The 23259-nt window shown below is 41.0% G+C and overlaps 1 protein-coding gene across 6 annotated transcripts in view; it reads left to right on the top strand.

Annotated features, from left to right (window-relative positions):
* The window catches only part of ZC3H6 (zinc finger CCCH-type containing 6), a 28670-nt gene that overhangs the window by 2198 nt on the left and 3213 nt on the right, over nt 1–23259 (top strand). Inside the window, exons 2-11 of one of the 6 annotated variants that reach the window (XM_087775300.1) lie at nt 10539–10719; nt 12058–12183; nt 13216–13471; nt 15378–15499; nt 17961–18077; nt 19542–19655; nt 20247–20354; nt 21159–21412; nt 22039–22559; nt 22840–23079. In XM_087775300.1, coding sequence (XP_087631426.1) covers nt 10539–10719; nt 12058–12183; nt 13216–13471; nt 15378–15499; nt 17961–18077; nt 19542–19655; nt 20247–20354; nt 21159–21412; nt 22039–22559; nt 22840–23079 — 2039 coding nt within the window. Of the gene's footprint in view, nt 1–10538; nt 10720–12055; nt 12184–12416; nt 12511–13215; nt 13472–13521; nt 13699–15377; nt 15500–17960; nt 18078–19541; nt 19656–20246; nt 20355–21158; nt 21413–22038; nt 22560–22839; nt 23080–23259 lie in introns of those variants that run through there. The other 5 variants (XM_087775302.1, XM_087775301.1, XM_087775305.1 and 2 more) reach the window with 5 other exon arrangements.

Here is a 23259-nt window from a genome sequence, read left to right as displayed (position 1 = left end):
AATAGAATAAATAAGTACTACCTAGGAGCCTAATGTACTTTTAGTACAGGTTAGTATATAAACATTGCTTTATAACGTTTTAATTTCAGAGGAGCAGAAGGCTCTGACAATAAACACATTTACCTGTTAAATAGTACTTTTTGTAAACAAGACTTCTACACAACTTCTGTTTCCCTCTGATCTGGGACGTGTAAAGTGTATGCTTAATACACCTAGAGCGTTGTTAAAAGGGGAAAAAAAAAAAGCCCCAAATATACGTCTTGGTGTTATATTAGCTGTGCAAATGTAATCATGTCAAAATGCGGTATTTTCACTTTGTGAAGTTTGTAAAGACTCCCTACCAGCTGGTGACTGGGAAGGCCTAAAGAGAAACAGGGTCTTTCCCGTCCGCAGAAAACATGGTTGACTCACCAAAGGGAGGGGCAGCACAGCTTTAACTGTGAACGATTTTTAGTACTGAATTGGTTTTGTCCAGTCTCCGTTGTAGTCAGTCGAAAAGCCGGTTGTAAGCTCTATAGGAAAGATGGAAGTATCTGATCCACTCGTATGCTGAGTTACCTTGAACTGGAGTCTCGCTGTAATACTAGTTCAGTATTTTAAAATTAACACGTCAGGTTTCAATACGTTTTATCATGCAATCAATTTTTTACTGCATTAAAGGTAGCTCAGGAGGACTAACCTACTGTAGGTACAGCCCATAATAGGAAGCTGCTGAAATCGTTTAACAGATTAGATCAATTTGTGCAGCATGAATTAATAGCATTTCTGTTAACATGTAGTTAGTTTGTTGTTGAACTGATCTGTAGAATTATAAAGAAGTTGGTTAGTGTGTTTGAGCGGTCGAAAGCAGTAAAAAACATTGTCTGTCCACACTTTGAATATTCTGAGTTGGAAGATTGTTTTAATCCAAAGTCTTTGTTTTCTTGGTTTATCGATGGGGCACCTGATTAAGTGGGGAAGGTTTGTCATTCTTTAGATACTTTTAGTTAACTCATTGTGGAGACGTTCTCTTTGATGAAGTATTTGAGACTTTCTATACACACAGCTAACCGCTGTCTTTTAAAAGTTTTTCCTGTAAGGTTAGGTTTTATTAAGGATTGCTTGTTATGTAGGTATTCTCTGATGGGGTAAGAAAGAAGCCCAAGGCAGGGTGCAGGCAAACTCAGTTACAGCAAATAAATACGCAGATGTGTGTAAATGTGGAAGTTGCCGCTCTCTTCCGGAGGTCAGCAAGGTCCGATTACTTGTGATAGTTTGTGGTTGCCGTTGCCATCATCTGCAGGGCTGGGCGCTTCGTGTTTCTCTTAAACTCTGTTTTGTAGGCATTGTCCCACCTATACATCATGCTGTGGATGAATGTACGTGCCTAAGAGAAGAACTAAACGCTTGTGACAACTGTAAAAGAATTCAGTCCTCGCGCAGACTTCTGTGGACTTTGATTTTCTGACTAATAGTGAGCTATTACAAGCTTGAGAAGGACTTGGTTGCTACAGTTGTTTCTGCATTCGAAATCGGTGCCAGATTTACAATTGCCAGGAACTTTAGAAAATAACTCAGAGTTCATTTATTTTTAAAAATCTGAAATGTTAGGTTGGTACTGGTAGTTTCTGTTGGCTATCTCTGCTTTGCTGTCATTTAATCTCCAGACTTGGAGATCTCTTCTGCCATTATCTGCTGTAAAAATAGCAGTGATCTAATGATAGGCCTGAACATTGAGATGCTAACTCACAGATCACAGAGGTGCAAGTAATGCTTCTGTAGCAAGCATGGTCTTACGAGTTGTGTTGCAAGTATCAGGCCCCTTTTTACGTGCTCGTGGTACAATAAAGGAAACTGTACATTAGAGACAGCTCTCCGACAGGCACCCGAGTGGCCTCTGCGAAGCTTCTTTAGAAAATTGTCCTGGTTTTTGCAGAGGATGTGCGGAAATGCCACTTCAAAGCTGGGCTTGTCTGTTTGCATTTCAGGTTCCTTTTCCCAAGAACCATGCTAATCCTCATTGTACGCTTTTTCATTATGTATTTGATACCATTTTTACAGTTTAAAAGGAAGTTGGTACAGTCACTGTCTTGTTCAAGAGAAACTGATTTGAGTTTTACGAAGCATAGCTGAAGTGTTTGATTATGCGAGTCTGCCCGCTTCTAGCTGCGGTGCTGCTCTTCCAAAGCCTCTCCTTTGCCAGCGGTGTGTGCCTGCTGTACGCCCAGATGAGCCGGGTGACCAGAGACTCCATCCAGCCACCCCTTTGTTTTTATTTTATTTTTCCCAGTTTCCTCTTCCAGCTGTCTTAGGAATTGCCTGCTCCCTTTCGGCCTACCAGTTTTGCACTCCTGTCCTCGGCGAGCGTGATTTACACTCTGCTGCTCTAACAGGTCTGTCTGGTTCACCGTAATGGAGACCTGCTCTGCTAAATTACAGCCGGTGGCAAGTAAAGGGGAAAACGCAAGTGGCGGGTTGTAACCAGGATGAGTAAATTGAAAATCTCTATTGAAATCTCTATTATATACCTCAGCTGTCCATTTTCTCTGTTACTGCTTAGTCAAGATGAGATTGCAGGTGGCTTTGCCCGTGTCTTGTCTCGATCCGCGTGGCTCCTCAGCTCCCTGAAGCACCGTAGCGTTGCAGATCAGGGAAGCGTCTGTGGAGCAGAAGGGCTAAAGATCTCGTCTCATCTGCAGCTGCCATTGTCCAGCCTGACTGCTCTCCCACTCTCCCTTGCCATAAGGCTTCTATCCATCTTCAGTTAAACTTGACAACTTAAATGCCTCTCCTTTATGCTACTTGGTGCTTTAACGCCCTCTGTCCACATGTGCATGATTTGGTTTGAAAATGTTTACTTATAGCTGTTTTTAGAGAATTTTTTTTTCCAGTAATAGTTAATCACCAAAGAATGTGTTCATGTGAAGTTGTTTGTGATCACTGAACGCAGCCTTGTAAGTGATGTATTGTTTTCGAGCATGATTTCAAAACTTGCTTTGACATTAGGAAACTAAGAAGTGAAGAGAGAATCGCTCCCAAATCTGCCCTGTGGGCAAACAAGGCTTGCTTGCCATCCAGCAAACATTGCAGGAGTGGCAAAAACGCAGCTGGCTGACATAGCTGTTACTCCTCATCCTCCTGCGGCGGAGGAGGAGGTGGCGGCCTGTGTGAATTTCTGTAATTTCTTCTACAGTAATAAACCCCGGAGACTGGAGATGGCTAGGCGGCAGGGTGAGAAGGTGGGCTTGCCAGAAGTTGCTCGTTGGCCTCCAGTACCGCTGCAGGAAGCTATTTTTTGGCATGCCTCTCTGCTGTCTTTCTCACTTCTTTCCCCCGTTTTATGGGAACACAGTATCTGTTAAAGCCAGCCCTGGGGATGAAAGCAAAACAGAGGTTAAAAAACCCAAGCAATCTGGTCTGTAACTTGTCATGATGCAATTTCACTGCCTGGCTGTAGGTTAAAATAACTTCATATTTGCAGAGTGGTCAAAACTAACGGGCAGCTGAAAAGTGCCGTTAAGTGACCTGCGTAACATTGTCAGAGAAGCCAGTGCCGGTTCTAGTTAGACACTGGCTTGTTTTGTTAACGGCAACAACACCTTCTGGTTTTTTACTTCTCTTCCTTATTCATTAATAACTTCTGTAGTGTAGCAGCATGCTAGGACAAATTCATTTCGTGAATTTTAGCCTGCTAAGATCTTACTTTAGACCTGTAATTTTCATGTCATTGAATTGCGTCTGAGTTATTGTGCTCTTTGTAATTTTATAAAAACAAAATCTTGCCTGCAGGAGTATTGCGGGTTCATTGCACGGTAGCGAACAGGACAGAAGGTAAACGTGTAATGATGAGAAGTGATAGCCCTGTCCGTCTGGGCTGTCACGAGTGCTGCGTAGCACCATGTTTTTCTAGATGCGTTGGGTGTGGAAAATATGTGCAGGAGGGTTATTTGAAGCAGCAGGAGTGTATGAGGAGCTAGAAGAGAGAAGCTGAGGGAGAAATCTAGTTTGGGATACTAAGGAAAACATGCCCAAAGGAAATGAAGGAGAAGAAATATCTGGGAGGGGTGTAAGGCTTTTTCACTAAATGAGTCTTGACTGGTGTCAGAAACACTCAGGTGGTTTCCCATCAGTTTGAGCTCTCTCCCCTGCGTTATCTGTCCTTATCGGAGATATTCAGAGGTCAGCAGAACAGGTGTATGATGCTGTTGTCAGCCCCTGTGAAGTAAAGGCTGTTAACGTACTGTTTCTATATGAGAAGATGAGTTTTTTGGACATCGTCCATGTTTTCTGTTAACGTATCTCTTCTAGAACTCGTCGCAGAACAAAGAGGTTAAGGTTTAACCATGCGCTCACTTTAGGAAGAAACAGGTTTTATTTTCTTTTTGGACAGCGATATTCAGTTATCACCAGAAATTAGTAGGTTCTTAAAAATAATGGCTTAATGTGTTAGAGTTCTGCTCATCTGTAGCGTTTACATTCTTGTTACTGTGTCCTTTCTGTGCAGCAAATCTCTGTGTACAGGAAGTAAAAGGGAGATGTTTGCAGCGTTTAATTTTTATCTGCTATATACTTTTTCTATTCTTGGTAATGCTTTCAGAAGCTTTTGGCTATTTATATTCTCTTTAAGGCTTATTCTAATAAATAAAGTCAAAAGCATCATATTGTAAACCAAAATGTAATTATTTTTAAGTGAGACCTTTCCTCACCTATGAAGCAAACCTACCAAAGATGGACTTAACAGAAAATAATGTTTGATGATAGAGATTCACATTTTGGTTGTATGATTTCGTTCACGTAAGTTCTTAAAACACAGAGAAGTATGATTCTCATGTAGCACCTGCTGTATCCGCAAGTATGCTAAGCACTTCTGTTAGGAATATTGGAAAAACAGTCCCACAGGGAAAACCCTTTTAGTCGTCTTAATATATTTCAGAGCCAGAGTCTTCAGTGTACTGAGAAAAGCGCGTCTTGTTTTTGTATCTTGGACTTAAGGAGCTTGAGTTGTAAATCTTCTTGGAACATAAAGAATGCTATTTTTAAAAATGACTCGGACTAAGGGCATGAAGGGCAAGTTAAAGCCGAGTTTGAGTGTTAGGAATGAAACTGTAAACACTAGAGTAATGGTGAGTTACTTTATGTGTGGATTTCTATTTTCCCTAGCCAGAGATTTGTATAACTGCTCTTTCAGTGATTTCACCAGACACGAGTCTTCTCCCTGAAAAATAATTTGGCTTCTGTGCCTTTCTAATCCATCTTGGAGATGCTCTAGAAATACGCTTGGGACAGTGGAAGCGCTTTATGGTTTTGTTTTCGCATATCCATCAAGCTCCGAGTATCCGGAGATCGCGGAAAAGGGAGCGATCCATCAGTGATTTTAGTTCTTTCTCTCGGATTTGGAGATGAACCACATTTTTTTTTTTTTGTGTGTACCTGGTCCTTGTACAGGGGCTGATAGGAGAGGGAGGTCGTTGTTTAAACGCACTCTTCTCTCCATTCAGGCTTTTTTTTTGTTTGTCTTGTTTCTTGAGGATTTTCAATAGGCTTTAGAAGACTAGGATAGCAATACTTGAAAATACTGCTTTCAAGGTGGAAGATTTTTATTGAAACAATTAAAAATGAATGGGCTGATAGGAAAGATCACGGCCAGTTGTTTAGTTCGGATTTGTTTCGCTCGTGGAGTCTAGGTGATGTTAGCTAATACTGCATCCCCTGTGTTCTGGACTGCAAGATTGCATTTGCTGCCCCTTGGGTTATGAGGGAACAGCAGTACCATATGGCAACTTATTTTAATCATTGAAGTCATCCAGGGCTCTTTATGAAGGAGTTCCAGTAGGTCAGGCAGCGGTAGCCAAACACCTCTAAGCAATTTAAACTGGGTATTTAATGAAGATGCTTTTGTTTCTCTTCTAAAAGGACTTGAAATGCACTGGGATGGGAAGGGCTTGGTAATGCTAGCTGAGATCTCTGGTTAGAGGCGAGGAACCTCCTGCTGTTTGCTGTGACAGAAATTCATACCGCAGGTCTGCGCTGTAATAGGTCACGGATTAATTTCTGTTAACTTCTGTTAATCTGAAGATGCATCAGATTTAGTTCAGCCTTTGCAAATACAAGTATAGAATCCGAGAAAATAACTCACGGCGGAAGTTAAAAATTGCCCGCGTTTGTTCCTTCAGTGCAGAGGCTGTCTTTTTGGCTCCTGAGGTATGCCTTGCGTAGGCATCGTAAACTGTTCCCCCCCAGCTTCTTGGCTTTATTTCAGTGAAGGTGGGTTTTGTGGCGTATCGTTTTGTGGGGTAGGGTTGTTGAAAGAGAAGTGAATCTTGAAAAAGACAACAAAATTATACTTCCTTGCTTTTCTAGATCAAGAAAAAGTTGGGTTTTGTGTGTCGGGCATTTCCAGCAACAATAGCAGGAGACCAAGATATTCTGTAAGCAAGAAGCTGTACTTTGCAAAACAGAAGTTCATATTGTCTCTTGTTGGATCAGTGTCGTGATTTGTTTGCTGTAGATACTGCCAAAGGGAAAGCAACCTAAGACTCGGACCCGTTTCCTAGAAAATCATCTGCTAGCTGTGTTTTTTCCAGACCACATCTGTTTGTTGACTTTATTACTCATAGTGGAAAAGGAGGTAGTTTTGGTTCGTATTTCCAAAAGCCCTTCCCAAAGCTGCTTGCTATAGCCAAGTCTGTGGAATAAATCTAGGAAGTGAACTTGTGAAAGGGGTAGGTTCTGCACTCGCTTTCTAGCGTACAGCTCCAGTTTGGATTTTAAATGGGGGAAAAAAGCCCATAAAACGGAAGGTAATTTCTCCCCTATCACTGCCATTAAACATTCTTTGAAGTGTGATTAAATTATTTCCAAGAAATTACACATTTTTGACCATTATCTTTTCAAATCATATTTATCTGGTGCTTGTTTGTTTGGTTTTTTTTTATATTCTTGAAGTTCAATGCTTGGAAAATTCTAGGATGTTGTGGAAAGAATTCAGGCATTTGGGGATTAGAGGACTTGTGTAATCTTACCTTTGAAATGCAATCCAGAGGATGGTATTACTGAGATTCTGCCCGATTGTTTTACCTAGAAAGTTATTTGAGTCCTGTATGCATCCCAGAGTGTAAATACATGACGGCAGTTCCCAAAGGAACTGGTGACTGGTGAATACCTTATTTCCCAAAGAGCATTTTCAGTAGGCGTTATACTTAAGAGGATATTTTAATTGAGTAGGCATCCTTGAGAGAGTGAGTTTAGCTCACGTTGTCAAAATACGAAATATTATTTTTTCTAATAGCCACAGGTGTTTTATAAATATTTGCGTTTCTGTTTCATTAGGCACACTTTATTAATCAAGTATCTCCTGGAAAGATGTGACAAATGCTTTCTTGGGATATTATATGAGGTACTTCAGAATTTGTCAGGGAACGCTGGAGATAATGGACACTGTGGTGTTTGAAGACAGGATTTGTTTTATGCTTGGGATACATATTCTGAAGATCCTTTATCGCTTCTGAAGTATCTTGGCGTTACGTTGTCTGTCGCGAGGCAGTGTAAGGATCTCCCTGAGCACCTTGGAAAAATCACATAAAAATGGGTTCTGAAGCCGCCTCTCTGCCTCACGTTTGGTGCCCACTTGGTAGCGGGCATACCTTTATTATTATTAATTTCCATTACTTTTTCAAAAGCTAACTTTGACTTCATAGCTTCCTATTGTTTTATAGTTGCACTAAAAAATAACGCCCTTTTCAAAATGTGTCCAAGTAAATGTTTAAGGCCATAGGCAAAACCAGCGACAATTGCATTTGCAATGTAGCTAAACTTAAGACGTAGCAGCTGAGCCGTTTTTCTTACCTTCTAAGCTCCCTTTTGTTTTCCTAGCAGCCACGGTTGTATTCAGGGTGTTGGAGGGAACAGCCATGCCTTCTGTGGGCTTGTTTGCTGTGAATTTGTCCAGTCCCTTTCCACGCCTGCCACTGCCCGCTTCAACAGCTGCCTGTGGCAGTAAGTCCTAGAAGTTCACTCACTACCTGCCGCGGACTTTCTTTTACTGCCCATCAGTGTGAGCCATGGTCTATAAATGACACCTTCCGCAGCAGAATCTTCTCATCAGATTAAATCTGTCTTTTTATGCCCACTTCTTCATATTTTAGACATTTGAAAGCTTCTTTTGAACTTCCCTTCTTTCCAGTCCTGCTACTTCATGCTACTCAGCAAAACAAAACTATCTTCAATACTTGTCCAGAAGATTATTTTCTCCCGTATACCAGAGCACTTTTTTCAGTCGCTAGTTAGGCTAGCTGCCCTTGGGCAATGCTTGGAAATGTTCTTCGAGTCCCCTTCTCGCTCCTGTAATATGGCGCAGCATCTTGGTGAGGCTGGGATGTATATCGCTCGCCTTTACGTGGTTGCAGTGGGCTGCCACGAGGTGATGGGAAAGCGTCGCGGTTGCTGTAGATACGCTGTAGGATCCTCCTGGTAGTTGAGAATTAAAGGTGAGGAGGTGGTACCTTGAAATGGATTCATTTCCTTCGTTTTTCTCCAAAGCCTTTATACCAGTCGATAATCGGAATGTGGGTTTTTTTTCTTCCATTTTTTGGCTGGGTAGTGATCTAGAATAATATCTTGGTGGTGGTTGGTTTGTTTGTTTGTTTGTTTGTTTTCTGTTTGTTTCTTTTTTGCATTGTGGTTGCTAAGAGCATTTAGTGACAGTCATGTGTTCTCTCCCTTTCTTCTCCCTGGCACATGCATTTACTCCTCTTACAAAATTCACAACTTTGGGTTGCTTCTAACTTCTTAACCACTGTTTTTTACTGTGGAGACTCAGGTCTTTCACTCCTGGTGAGTTCTTCCCCCTTCCTACTCTTTGCAGTCCCTTGAAGTAGACAGCACTGATCGTCAGGTTAGCTTAATACCTTGTGAATACAGGACTGAGGTGGACAAATTGTAAGCCAATTTACTAGAGCCTAATTTCTACTTCTGTCCTAATACCTTCTGCTGCCCCCAGCACTAGTTTGGTCTTACTTTAGGGTTGTTTGTTTGTTTTTTAATGTATATATAGTTTTGTAGTATCTCCAGGCTTCTCCCCTTGCTGCCCCCATCATCTGCTGAATCGGGTATGTTCATAGCGTGAGGGTTTCAGATGCCATAGGACTGATGCCGTTTTCAAGCAATCTCCATGTAGAAATTCAGGACTGAGTTTCTATAAGGTTCCCTGATGCCTGCAACGGCTGAATTCCTGAAGCAGTGGTAATGTAGAAATAATTATATAGAGCCAATTATAAATGTTTAAAAGCACTAAATGCTTCCACAACCAAAACCCAGCAAATACCAAATAGTAGAAGGGGAGCTGAGATTGCTTGTCTGAAATAGGGATGAGAAATAGGTTAGCTGGTGTTTTGTCGAAATGTTGCTTTCATTGCAAAATATTTTCAGGGCTGTTATTATTTGGGTCAGTAGACAAAACGTTAAATAAAGTTTTATGTAATCATAGAAACTTTCCCCCCCTGCTGATGGAGATAAGCACAAGCCTGTTATTTAGTCTACAAGCACTGTGTTACATTTTGGGTTGGGTTTTTTTTTTTTTAATCATCCTTTGGTGTTACTCCAATTTGAAGTTTGAGACAGTCACGTTCATATGCAGAAGTTACGTTCACATGCGTATTGTTCCATTTACAGTATTTATTGACGTATGCAACAACCCCCTACAAATGTCAGTGTTACAGATTTTAAAAAGAAAAAACCCACCGTGGGTAGCTTGGAAAAACGGCATCATCAGATGTCTGTTTTCTGCCAGTTTTGTAGATTCTAGTAAATTAAATTCAGATGTTAACTACTCCTTTCTTGTCAACTAATACTACTCATTTCTTTTGAAGAATCCACTTAACCGCTAAGTGAATTCTCCTTTTTTGAGTTGCTCGTGAGTGTGGCCATTACACCTTGGATACTGCAGACCCGTCTTTAGTTCCAGGAGCTGGTGCGTTGAAGGAAATGTGTTCGTATTGCTGCGCGTTGTTTTTCCTGCAGCGCCCAGCTACATCTTTTCATTATTGCTACTCTTTAACTATATATAGTTTCCAGAGAGTTTTAATTGCCTTTAATTTTGATCACGCCTGTTCTGCGAATGCGGCACCATAAAGGCATGTAATAGCATTGTAGTAAAGTATTTCTAGAAATGGTTAAACTGCCTCTTCAGTTTGAAATGTGTTTAAGGGCAGCAGAGTGCCATATATTGAAGCAGGTTTTTGTATCTAGGTTGGAGAAAACTATGTAAGAAGAGAAGACCTTTGTTCTGAGAAGGAAAAAAAATGAATAGTTTTTAAACTTTTTAATTTTGCGGTACAATTCGAGGCCATTTAACGGTTTGCATTCCATTTTTCTTTATCACAGGAAGTTCTAAAATCCTAGTAGTTCTTGGGGTCTTACATGTATTAAAAAGTATACGCACATGTATAAAAATGTAACTGGTGGAAGGAAATATTGAGTGTGTTTGTTTTTACTGTGCTGTTGGACAGATGAGATGGATAATAACATGTAATTTTATTGTATCGATCTTTTTCCTCCTACAGAGAAGATGGAGAGCTAGAGGATGGTGAAATAGATGATGCAGCATATGAAGATGTGAAAGAACATGGTACAAAAGGTGACGATAAACAGAAAAATGAAAAAGGACATAGAAAATCACGGAAGAAACGCAAAAAAGAAAAAGAAAAGAAAAAATCAAAAAGGAGAAGACGGGATAAGCATAAGGTTAGGAAATGCAAACCAAAATATTGGGGGTGCTTATTTTAATTCCAGGTTTCCAGGTTTAGACAAGAATCTAGGGAATTAGAGAAGAAAACTAAAACAGTTTTATTATTATTCAGATGATCTTTGGTCTCTGAGGGCAAGTTTTGGGATTCCTATCTTATCCATGCACTTCAGTAGTAAAGAATTTGTTTAAATAGACTTTCGACACATGGAAGTGCATATTCAGGCATTTCAGTGACAGTTTATGTGGAGTAAGAGACAATAAATCATTAAATAATCCAGCCATAGCACATTTCAAAGGATAATTTGGAAACTTGCTTGTTAGCTTTGCCTAAATGGATTTTCATAAACTTGGTTTTAATCTGTTTATATTTAAAAGAAGTACAAGATCAGATTGCTATGTTATTTGTGATATACATCTTCATTGGATGCTTATTTATTTCAGTATTTCTTTTAATAGCCGTTTATAAAATACTGACATTTATGAGCATTTTGCTCTCTGCCGTTGTCAGTGGTTGTGGTAGTTCTGACATGAAAGGCCGAAGTGCTAAACCACTTCTTAAATTGTTTAAATCTTCAGCAGCGGTGTAAGTTAAGCACTGGCCACTGACAATGATAATGGTAACGGAACCATAGCGAGTGAGAGCTTTTTAGGATAAGAGGCAAAACGTACATTTATCGATTTCACTTTGTGCTAATTAGCATGTTTATGGGAAGAAAAGATTTCAGGCTAGTTAAGTGAATTCTTCAGTAAGAATCAGTTCATTAAGATAATTTTTCCAATAGATATTTTAGTCAAATAAATGCAAGAGAGTCACAAAATTAAAACCGATGCTCCTTATCTAAAAATCACAGAAACCTAGTATTCTCGTATGGTTTCCCCTCTAAATTTTCTGCAAAACAATACATCTAAATAAAACACTTGTAACGAAGTAACGCCGAGTTTCCCCGCAGAAAACGACGGGATGCTAATGGTTTCTATGGTCATACGCGAGTTTCTAGCCAACTGCCAGATTTGTTAGCCTTCCAGCAGCATCCCTGCTATGTCGCAAAGAAGCAGGGCTGGGGGAGACCCGTAGGAAGCTGATCTAACCCAGAGAAACCACATAGCCCTCAGTGTGTACATTTGGAAGCCTCACTGGATCAGATCTCTTTCTCTGATAAAAAGAGTGGGTCATCAAAGAGTGTGCATGCTTTAGCTTGCCCCGAAGCAGAGCTTTGTGAGAGTTAAGAAAATACTTTCATTTATTTATTGGGCTAATGCTTCCTTTAAGCAGCAGATCGATTAGATAGGGAATTTTATAACAACATTCGAGAGTGCTGTTTTCTTTTTTTCAGCATAACTCCCCTTCCAGTGATGACAGTTCAGACTACAGCCACGACTCTGATATTGAGCGTACAGAAAGACCACATAAAAAGAGTAGCAGCTCTTCATACAGAGATTATGATTCTTCATTCAGTCAGGTAGTATTTTTTTAAACTGATTTCTCATGTCTTTATTCAGGTGTAACTTTAAAAACGCACATGTGAATGATGTGGTTCTTGAAGGCTGACTTGATCACGGTGCCCATTCTCACAGATTGCAGGAGACGCATCTAGTTCTCATCTCCTTGGGTAGATTTCCAAATGTAAAGCATTATCTGTGGCATGAATGTAGGTGGTGTAAACAAGCCTCATGCTATTTTTTCCTCCATCAGGCAACAATTAAGATATCTTTATTACTGCCTACATTGCATTGAGATGGTACTGAGAGGAAACAGCTCTTGAAAAGCCACTTTGAAATATCTAGAGGTGATTCTGCTTTCTGACAGTTCACTTTGTTCTGGCTTTGCTCGGTCTGTGCAGCTTGATAGCCCTCCTGAGACCACTGGGTGAAATAGAATGCCATTCTCTAAAGCTGCGATAGAGCAGCTGGAGGCTTGGTGAAACTCTGGTACTTCAGAGGAGAGGAGACTTTCCTTTTAGCCTGAAACTGTTCCAGAAACCTCTGAGCCAGCCAAATTTATTAACCGAAGATCCCGTCTGCAGAAATGGGAGAAGGGACAGCGCTGGCTTAGGAGTGGCACTTAGCAGTATTTCATCCTGACTGACAGCGACAGGACAGGTTGTTCCGTCTGTGTCCAAGATCGTCAGGATATGGAGATCGTGAATGGAAAAAATTTATTTTAATCATAGTTCATCTAGGTAGCCCTTAGAACACTTACAACTGCATACGTTACAATGCTTTGTGAACCCCCCTGGAAAGTTGCCTGGAGTATAGATGCTGATGCTGTTCTTTTTTGTCCTTTTTCCTATTTTGATGCATTCAGAATCAAAAGTACTAATTTCTACTAAATAACTGATGTTCACTGTTTATTATTAATGCTTGTTTGTGTAAACCTAGTAGACAGCATGACGATAAGACAGGGTGAAAACAATAGGTTTTGTAGAGCAGTTTGGAAGGGTGTTTTCTGAAATATTGAGTTGCTTCTGAACAATGCACTCCCTTTCATACAGCATGGACACGTATCAGGAAATTACATGAGTTCACAGAAAATGCAACATAAAAAAAATGTAAAAAGTAAGGAGTATGACGACTATAGTCATTACAGTGATGAAAACTTTGGTAATTATAACGAGGAAGAAAAGGATGAAGATTTTGCTGATCAGCTTAAACAATACAGGCAAGCTAAAGAGACCTCCAGTACTGATTTAGGACCTCCATTCCCAAAAGAACCAGTGAAAAAACAGGGGATGAAAGGGATCCAGAAAGGTAAGATAATTTGAATCGTTAACTGTAGTAATGGTTGGTGGCAGCAGTTGTATCACGCATCATTTCAGGATGTTTGTCTTGAGAGCTGAATGAAGAAAGCTGCCGGTGGCGGCTTTCCTGTGAGCTTGCAGCCTCCTGCCAGTGAGTGATAATGCTGTTCATCATGAAGGAATGTCATATGGTCGCACTGATGCATACACTGAAGAAAAAGAAGTGTTGGGTAATGTGTACGTAGTAAATGCAGAAGTAAAACCCTATTAAAAAGCCAAGACCTTTGTTGTGTAACTGCTTGAGTAAGAAATCATAGGGCTGTAAAGTGACTTTCCGGTGGTAGTTTATGGAAGTCTGAAATGGGACTTGACTGGGGGGAGGAATGTAAATATGTCAATGCCAAAACCTAATTTAGCTCTCCCCCACCCCCCCAAAAAATTAAGTACCTAGAAATTTTGATAGGTTCCTGAATGCTTTTATTAGTATGCCCCACAAGTATGCTAGTATCCTTCTGTTTTTCTTTTCACAACTTTTCTTGCATTCAAAGCTGGCCCAATAAAAATGCTGGTGAGAAAGTATTCCTCTTAAGCGACGTATTCCTGAGAGAGTCCTGCTGCCTGCCTTTCCTGCCTTACTTATATAAGCCTAGTTATGCAAGCGTTCTCGTTTGCACCTTTGGTTTGGTGTCTCGTCATTTCCTTACCACTGTGATGAATTCATTGAGCCAGCCTACATCTCTGGCCTCCGTATTGCGAAGGCACTTCTGACTCCCCGGTTGTCTTGTAGTGCTGCGCGTTGCCGTGGGGTGTGGAAGGTTAGGCCGCGGAGACGGTGTATGCCGCGGACAGAGACGGCCTCATCTGCCATCTAGAAATGCTTCACTTATTCTCATCCCTTTTTCTGTGAGGTTGAGTTCTCATTTCAGAAACTGTCCCATTCAGTTTGCACGATTTTCTCCCTTTAATCGTGGCTGAAAGTTTGTCTCCCAGGCAAAATGTATGACAGTATGAATACCTCAGTAGGTCTCGGGAAGATATTGTGTGTTACGCGAAGGTAGTAAGCTGTCTTTCATTTACTACAGTGAAGATGTATTGCATTCTGTTTCGGTTCACAATAAAATAAATTGGGAAAAGATTGGCAGAATCTCTTTAGCTGAGACAAAAAGGGCTTTTCATGTGCTGCTTGGCAATACCGCTTCAAAATCTCTCTCTGCAAGCCAGCTGAGATGAAGTCAAGGCGTTTTCACTGGAATCAGCCTTGCTGTGGCGGAGCGGCTGCCACCTGAAGCGGGTGTGATGTCCGCAGAACTTTCTAACTGCTTTTCATTGGTTTTAAATTGGTGAGAAAGCAGATACTCTGGGTGGTTTTAGCTGAGACCATGGCTCCTGGCTTGCTGCTGGCTGGATAATTACTGTCTTGAGGCTTCCAAACAGTTACCGTTAAACATTTTTGTATTCCAAGCTGTTCTGTCATATTTCTTAGGTTATGATCTCAGGTTTCCTGCGTGTGGTGACAATGACACACACGCACACAGGTGGATGCCAGTTGTACTGGTTAGTTCTGTGTTCAGAAAGCGACCAAACAGCGCAAAATATTTCAAGTATTTGGGCTGGTTAGAAATAACATGTCTGCCCTCCTAATTGTGAGAAGCTGCATCGAACAAGATTAATTTTATATTCAGTTTGTCAGTCTGCTATTGATTTGAAGAGCTTTTCAAAGAGCAGGCAGTGGCACAGAATAACAATTGGCCGGTGTAGTTGTACTTGCCAACTCATGATTCAAGGTAGTATTCAGGAATTCAGACTGCAAAAAGGTAGATAGATAGTTTGTTAGATTTGTCTGCGTTCGATGTCACTAGATAACCATTTTTCTTTACTTTCTGAGGTCATTTAAAGGGGTCATTGCTGTTTTTCAGGTATTTCTCAAAGAGGTAATAATTACAATGTTGGTCGAGGGCGTGGAATGCAAAAGAAATTGAAGCGTAAAGATCGTGGAAGGGGAAGAGGGGGCAATAAAGGATCTGATGGCTTTCATGAGGTACGTGGGGTTAAAGCTGAATTCCTAATGTAGTTGTTTCAAATGACTGGATGCTTTGCTTTAACAGAAGAGTATTTCAAAATACGTATCTTTAAACTTTTTTCTCTTATCTAGAAAATTACTAGAATTTTCCAACACTTGACGTACAAAGTATAATTGATAACTTAAGCTGATACATAATTTCCTTGTTTTTCTTGGAAATACGGAAAACTGGTAGAAAGTGGTTTATGAGCTTTGGTTTTGAATGGTGCGTGAACTTCAACATTCACTGTATCTGAAATAAGACGTTTTGCTACTGCTTCACCTCACTAGTTTGCTACTAGTTCACCTCAGATTTTTCAGCAAAGAAAATGGACAGCTTTTTCCAGTGTCTGTTTGAACTGTGAAGAATTCTTCGTGTCTTTCCATAGCTGCGGCTGTGGAAATGGCGATATACATGACCTTGGTTTTCATTTAGTAATTCTTTGCACAGGGATTAGAGAAAAGCTAGCGTTCAGTATTGCCACAGCATTTGTCAGTTTCTCACTCCAGCCTTCGTTTAAATGAAAAACAATACAAAATCGATGATTAATGGATCAAATCCATCCGTGGCTGAAAAACGTTATTTAAGCCAAATCATATTTAAGCCTGTATACTGCAACTAAAAGGTCTGTGGTTCTCCTCCCTCCTGCACTCAAGAACGTGCACGGCTGGCTTCTCGCTAATGTGGTGATGTGTAATTCAGCCACGTTAATTTTTCCCCTTGTTCTCCAGCTGGCCTAACTCCCTGGGGCTCCTGGGTGGTCCCGGTCAGATGTTCCTTTCCCTGCCCTGCATGTGGTAGGGAAAAGGGCAGCCGTCTGATCGGTTAGGACGATGCCTCGTTGATAGGATTCCTCCTTCCTCTTGCTGTAGAGCGTGTCCTCTCCTCCAGTGCTGTCTCCCAAGCCGCGGGGAAGGGTGGAGGCGAGGAGGCGGCTGCAGGCAGGTCCCAGCAGGGCTGGGAGGCAGAAAACAAAAAGCTGGGCTCCTGGCTACAGCAAAATAATGAATTCTGCGATGCAGATGCTGAGCTGCGCGGTGTGGTGGGGTAACCGCTGAGACCCCTGAGCTGTGCAGAGACATCCCTGGCATTCTCGGGGACATGGTGGGAGCGCTTCAGCCTTCCTCGGGCCGTTGTTTCAAGTGCTTTGCAGTGTGGGACGGTTGCTGGTTTGCAGTGCCTCCAAAGAGACTTGGAGCATCGTGTTTAGGTGATATTTGCGTTAACCTTGAAGAGGATCAGGTATGAGATTCAAAGCTGCTTTGTCTGAAGCAGCTGAGATTTCTCTGGATTGAATGTGTTCAGAGCAGAAGACGGATCTTGACTGATCCAGGAGTGGCATTTCGGAGATTGCTGCTTCTCAATGTCAGCAAAATCCGCAAATCATCCTTAGTGTTAATGTTTTGTGACATTGCTTAATCTGCCGAGCAAAACGAGACCGGACGCTCGACGTGCTGATGCTCGTGTGTGCTCATGATGCAGTGTGGTGACTATGGAGAACCGCGTCCGTTCCGTTCCCAAAGTTCCCACTCAGCAGTCAGATCCCTGTTCATTTTTTGTGAACATTGGAAATCAGAAAAGCCTGTTTCCCTTGATCACCAGATCAGTAGGCAACCACCTGGCACTGCAAAGGCGACGTTTGTTTCTACCCTCTGTTGCGGCATCGTAGACGGCAGCTCATTAGAGGCCATCTACTCCCCTGACCTCACAGGCTCTGCCAGGCCCCCTCAACACTTGTCCCAGACTCCCATGAGTTTCCTGCAGTTTCTTTAGTTTATCTCAAGTGCGGATGCCACATGGGAATCAAATCATGAGGGAACCATTATTTGCCTCACCAGGTACATAATAATTCTTACGTGTTAGGTCATGATTGAATTGTGCTTCCTCTCTGCTTTGCCTCATGGCATAAACAAACAGGTTAGTTTTCTTCTAATGGGAGAAAAAAAGAAGATGGGTAATCTGTAGATCCCAGTCGCGTGAGAAGCACGTGCAGGGGAAGGATTGGCAGAGTATAGCCTTGTGGCCGAGACGGCGGTCTGGAAGCCTGGATGGTGACTCAGCTCCCAGCTGTCTGCAGAGGTGCCCTTCATCGGGGCGGTTGGCACTGCCCTAGCGGGTGCCCAGGAGCCAGCCCCGCTTCCCAGCGTGGTCAGGCGAAGTGTGAGAGAGCCTGTCCATTCAGCGGGGTTATTTGTGTCTGTTGCGTTGGAAGAAGTTTCTGATTTGGTTGCATTTATGAAAAAGACTCTGCATTAAAGCAGCTAAGAAAGAGTATGTGTATTTACCTTTACTTTGAGCTGTGGGTATCATAATTTTAAGAACTTAAATCATGGCGTAGTTAATCACGTTTTGGGGTAACTAGTGCACCACGTATGCTCTAATATTTTTGCAACTGCGCTTAATAAGTAAGCACCAGTAGGATGTTCGTTTTTCTTACAGGACGGCAAACCAGTGAAGAAGTGGGTGAATATGAGTCAGGAGTTCATAAATCAGCATACAGTGGAACACAAAGGCAAACAAATTTGTAAATATTTCCTTGAAGGGAGATGTATTAAGGTAATTACGCACTGTGTCTGTCGGTCGTCTTCTGTGGTGTGAGGAAGGGGAGAAGATGCTCTGTTGTACGTTGAAACCCAGTGTTTTGATTTCTAATGTTTTGCATATTTATAGATAAATGCCAACAGAAGTACTTGTGGAAAAATATCCCCTTCTGTTACACATTTTGAATTATAACAAATTTGATTAAAAATGACTGTGTTTGCTTATTAGTATGTGCAGTAAAACCATCTGTGATAGTATCGTAAACTTACGCTGACAGTGTACGATATGTAAATATACAAATCTCACAAGTATGGGATCTGTAAATAGGGAATGATTTCTGAATATATTAGATTATTTCTCTTTTATGTGCTACTGCTAATTTTGAAACATTGAAGGAATTGCTTAATTATGCTGAATTATTTCTCTCTCTAAAGTAAAAAGTGGGGTTGTAGTAATAGTTCTCCTACCAAAGAATCGTCTTCCTTCAGCCAGCAAGTGGAAGGCAGCAGAAAGAAGAGAATGCTATTCAGAGCAGTCAGCTGTCAAGCAAAAGCCCTAGCAAGACAGTCTCTTATTACATAAAAAAAGTTGTTATTGCTTCATTTTGAAGCTTATGCTGCTGTGGAGTTGAATCCTCTGATGTGAGACTAGTTCAGTCAGTTATAAAACACACTTAAGAAAAACTGCATGCTTCTCGAATAAGTGAGTGCGTCATTTATATTTGGTTCCTCTGTGTATTTAGAGATAGAGCATTTTCTGTTTCTTTTTCAAATGGTTAAAGTAAAGGTGAAAATTAGTATGCTTTTTTCCCAAACTGGGGGGAATTGAAAACAATGGATTTGTTACTGCCTTTATATATTTTAGTATGCCATGCTCAGTAAGATGAGTATTTGCTGCCACCTTCAGTTTTAAAACAAGTGGCTGAAAGAGCACTTAGTGTATTTTTCCTGAAAATAAATACAAAAAATACGCACAAAAACCTCTCCAGCAAAGTAATCTTAATGTATAGCATGGTATGGTTGATATAAACTTGATATTAGTTGCTCTCTCTTCTTCATACATGGAAGAGTGTTAATACTTTGCTTGTTGGACTTTTTCAAGTTCTCCCACGCACCCTTAAAACAGAATCAGGTTTTCTGATCAAGTGCGTAATTGTTTATATGGAAAAGAATTTCAGTAAAGTATTTCTTTAAATGCCTTTTTAATGCAAATTGCTAAGTGGAGACAGAGAAGAGAACTGGTACTGTTAAGGCCACCTTGTTTTCTGTGACCACTGCATATATTCCCGATTCAGGAGTTGTTTCTCTATGTCCAGGCCCCCTATTCACAGTTTTTAGGGACATGCTTATAATGCAATTCTCTGTTAGTAAAGATAAAAAGTTTAAATTCAGCTAAGGAGGATGTTTTTCTTTAAATATGAAATGGAATTACTCAGCATTTCAGATTGATAATGTTTTTTCTTGGTTTTTTTATTTATAGGGAGAGCAGTGTAAATTTGATCATGATGCAGAGATCGAAAAGAAAAAGGAAATCTGCAAGTTTTACATACAGGGTTACTGCACCAAAGGAGAGAACTGCATTTATTTGCACAATATCCTTAAAAAAAAAATACTTCAATTAAACGGAAAGTTTATATTTACTCTTAATAGATGTAAGTGATTTTTAAGGGTAGCTATTTCTTTTCTTAAGAGACTATACCAAACATTATGTAGATTCACTACGAGGAGATTATTTTTCTGCTCAAATGCTTAAGAGGAGAGAATATGTATAAAATTACTGGTTTGTTTTTAGTTTTAAGGATCTTTACTGTTTTAAAAGATAAAACCCCTTGAAGTTAGATGCATTTGTCCACATAATTCTAAAAACCCTGATCTGTTCTTGTTTGTTTGTTGTAAAGGACTTGTGTTTTATTCTGGAATTGAGACCTTCATCTTTTTAATCACAATTTTAGAATCAAGTGAAAAATAATGTGAAGGCCACAGTAATGTGATTACTAGTAGAATGTCAAATGGAGCTAGGAGGTAAGTTGGTTATTGGCTTTCAAAATTCTTAACGTACTGCTTTGGAAAGATTAAGTACTGGTGAAGAATTGAAGGGTAGTCGGCAGCTGAATTTCGTCAGCTTGCCAAACAGTGCACACTAGAAATCGGCCTTTGTTAGGAATCCTTAATACATTGCTTACATGAATTCCCTTGCAAGTTCTACCATACAGGAGCAAAATGCTATCAAGGAGATAAGTGCAAATTTTCTCATGCTCCCCTGACTGCAGAAACAAAAGAGCTGTTGGATAAGGTGAGCAATACTTAGTCTGTAAGCACAAGGTTTGTTGCTTGAAAGAATAGGGGGGAGGTTGCTGGAAATTTCTGTGGGATTCTCAGGGAGTTTGATGCTAAACAGTAACGATGTTAAACAGTAATGATGTTAAGCTCCACTGTTGCTCTTTAGCACAGCAAGTGTGTGACCAGGTTGGATACCAGGTTGGTTATTCAGTTACTTTTTAGCCAGATCAGACTCATTTATTTTCACAACTGAAGTTTCTGCCCATGAACTTTCTTTTCCGTTGCTTTCTGTGGAAATCTCCATGTACTTTGTAGCAAGAAGCGTGGCTTTTATGACATCTGCTTTAGCTGCCTAGAAGTTAGGTATCATCTGACTTACTTCTGCACTCAGGGTGGAGAAAGGAATGAGGTGCCTCCTCTGAATGATTCATGAAATCTTGACCTTTGTGTTAAGTAGGATATTCGTGCCTCTCTCCAGTTATTATACAACAGGCCTTAACAGAAAAGCAGCCTGAATTTAACACTAGAAACATTGAGTCTTAGAATAAGTCCTTCAGATTCTGTCACAAAATTACTGTTTGAAGGAAATGGACTTGTGTAAAGTTGTCCTTTCCTGACTACAGAAATAGTTTTCTTCCTGGCTGTGGATCGATGTCCTGTGGAACAAGTAATAATAGATTTATAATTTGTCTGAGTTTGATGTCAACATATAGTAGTATCGTAGCACATAATTATATTTAAATGGAAAGTGCAAGACGAAATTGAATTGCATGTACTGCAAAGTTATTGAAGTGTTTGCTACGCTGCTTTGTTCTAGGTTTTGAATACTGAGGAGGAACCACAAAATGAAGATGAGAAGGAACTGGAGGAACTCAGAAAGCGTGGCATAGTTCCTCTCCCTAAGCCACCACCAGGTGTTGGGCTTCTGCCAACCCCGCCAGAGCAATACCCGTTTTCTGAGTCTGATATAGAAAATTATCAAGATCCTTCAGGAGACTATAAGAAAATTCCATCTCTCTTTGAAATAGTTGTGAAGCCTACTGTGGATTTAGCACACAAAATTGGAAAAAAGTAGGTTTTAGAATTTTGTGCAGAACTCTCCTTAAAGCGTGGCTGCATAAATATTTAAACAATGCTGTTTGTTTCTGTCAGATGTACATACTTCTGAATGTATTGCGAAGTTAATGATCTCTCAAATATCGGCTATCATAATTATTTACTTATTTAATGCTTTCCGTAGAAGAGAATTTACTGAGCCTTGACCTTCCAGAAAGTCACTCCGTTGGCTATTGTTTTGGCTCTGTGCCTGCCTTTGCTCAACCTGCAAGTGCAGATAGACAAGTTCATTCTCTTCGAAACTCTTTTTATAGTTATCTTGTTCTTGACCGAAGCCACTCGCCACTCCTGATGGAGACGGTTGGCCTTGGGATGTTGAAAACTCTTAGGTGCAGCAGATGTCCAGTTCTGCATGTGCTAATATTGAAAAAATGTTCTGCGTCCAGGCAAGCTGTGTCATGTGTAATGTATATAGTTACTCTCTGTGGAAATTATTTTGCTTCTTTCAGATTTTTATCCAACTTAAGATCAAATAAGTATGGACAGGCATCTGTAAGAGTGAGGAGGAGGAGGAGATAGCCAACAGGCTGTTGATCTTTGTAGGTGCAAAATTTGATTCACTAATTTTCTTTTGCCTACAGGCCACCGACCTTCTATAACAGCGCATCACCACCGAGACCGCCGTTTCAGGGAAATGACCCACATTCTCAGCATATGTATAATCCAGGTTCAAGTCCAGGGCCGGGACCCGGCATGTCACAAGGACATAACGGGCCACCGATGCACCCAGGTTCTCCTGGACACCATCCGTGCGCGGGGCCTCAGGGCCCAGGGATGCCACAGAGTCCTCCTATGCAGGGTGTTCCACCAGGCTTTCTCGGACCACAGAACCAGACTGGTATGCCTATGCAAGGACAGCAAGGTGGTCCACCTCTCACGCCGCCGGGTCTCGGTGGATCTTACAACGCCCCAGGAGTTCAAGGACATATGGTGAATATGCCGAGAGAGAACCATTGTCCTCCGGGGCCACAATACCAGCAGATGCCTGGTGAACGGCAGCCGAATATGAATTACGAGCCTATTCAGAACCCGGCTGATTTCTATGACAATTACTATTCTCATCAAGCCGTACATAACTTCCAGCCAGCTAACAACTCTGGTGGTAAGGACATTTAAAACTTGTTGTTCCTTGATATGGCGCTTTGCGGTTGTGCGATATGAAAACTTCACGGCTCCAAAGCTGAGCAGCTGAAAGAATTTTGGATAGCAAGCCAAACCTCCTGGATCGTCTTCAGTGTATAGGCTCTTCCAGCTGATGCTTTACAGTCGTGCCATATAAGTCACATTAGTTTTGCTTGATTGTGTTTTATGTTTTATCTCCCCTGCTGTAAAAGCTTGTGTAGGTTAGCTGCTAACTGGTTGTTTTTTTTTTCGTACTGCAGATGGAACATGGCATGGAGAATTTACAGATCACCAGGCTCACCTCATGGCTCAAGAGTCGCATCAAGGTGGAAGCGAGTCGGACTGCATGAGTAGCCATATGGGCCATAAACAGGCCATTAATGTCCCGGATTTTCTTCCAGCGATGCAGAAGGCCCTTTATGTAAGGCTTAGTCAGAAGCATCAAAGAGACGGAGACTCTGTCAGCAGCCAGGGTCAGAGGGCAATGAGCAAAGACGAAGGTAAAGAGAATTTTGTTAGAGTTCTAAACATACTTCTTGACCACGTGTTAGCCTGGAACAAACCTGTTGACTTGGATTTTCAACACGTTACCATTCACAAATATCGTGAATGCGCAAGTACCAACTGAAATAATATTTTTAGCTGAATATACTTGCTTTCCTTCCCAGCTTGTTCCAGGA

Source organism: Nipponia nippon, unplaced genomic scaffold (genome assembly GCF_047370975.1).
Source record: "Nipponia nippon isolate SJK-2023a ecotype South Korea unplaced genomic scaffold, ASM4737097v1 scaffold_4, whole genome shotgun sequence".
In the NCBI taxonomy this organism is placed as follows: Eukaryota; Metazoa; Chordata; class Aves; order Pelecaniformes; family Threskiornithidae; genus Nipponia; species Nipponia nippon.
Note: the sequence above shows the minus strand (reverse complement) of the source record. Positions and strands in the feature narration are given on the sequence as shown.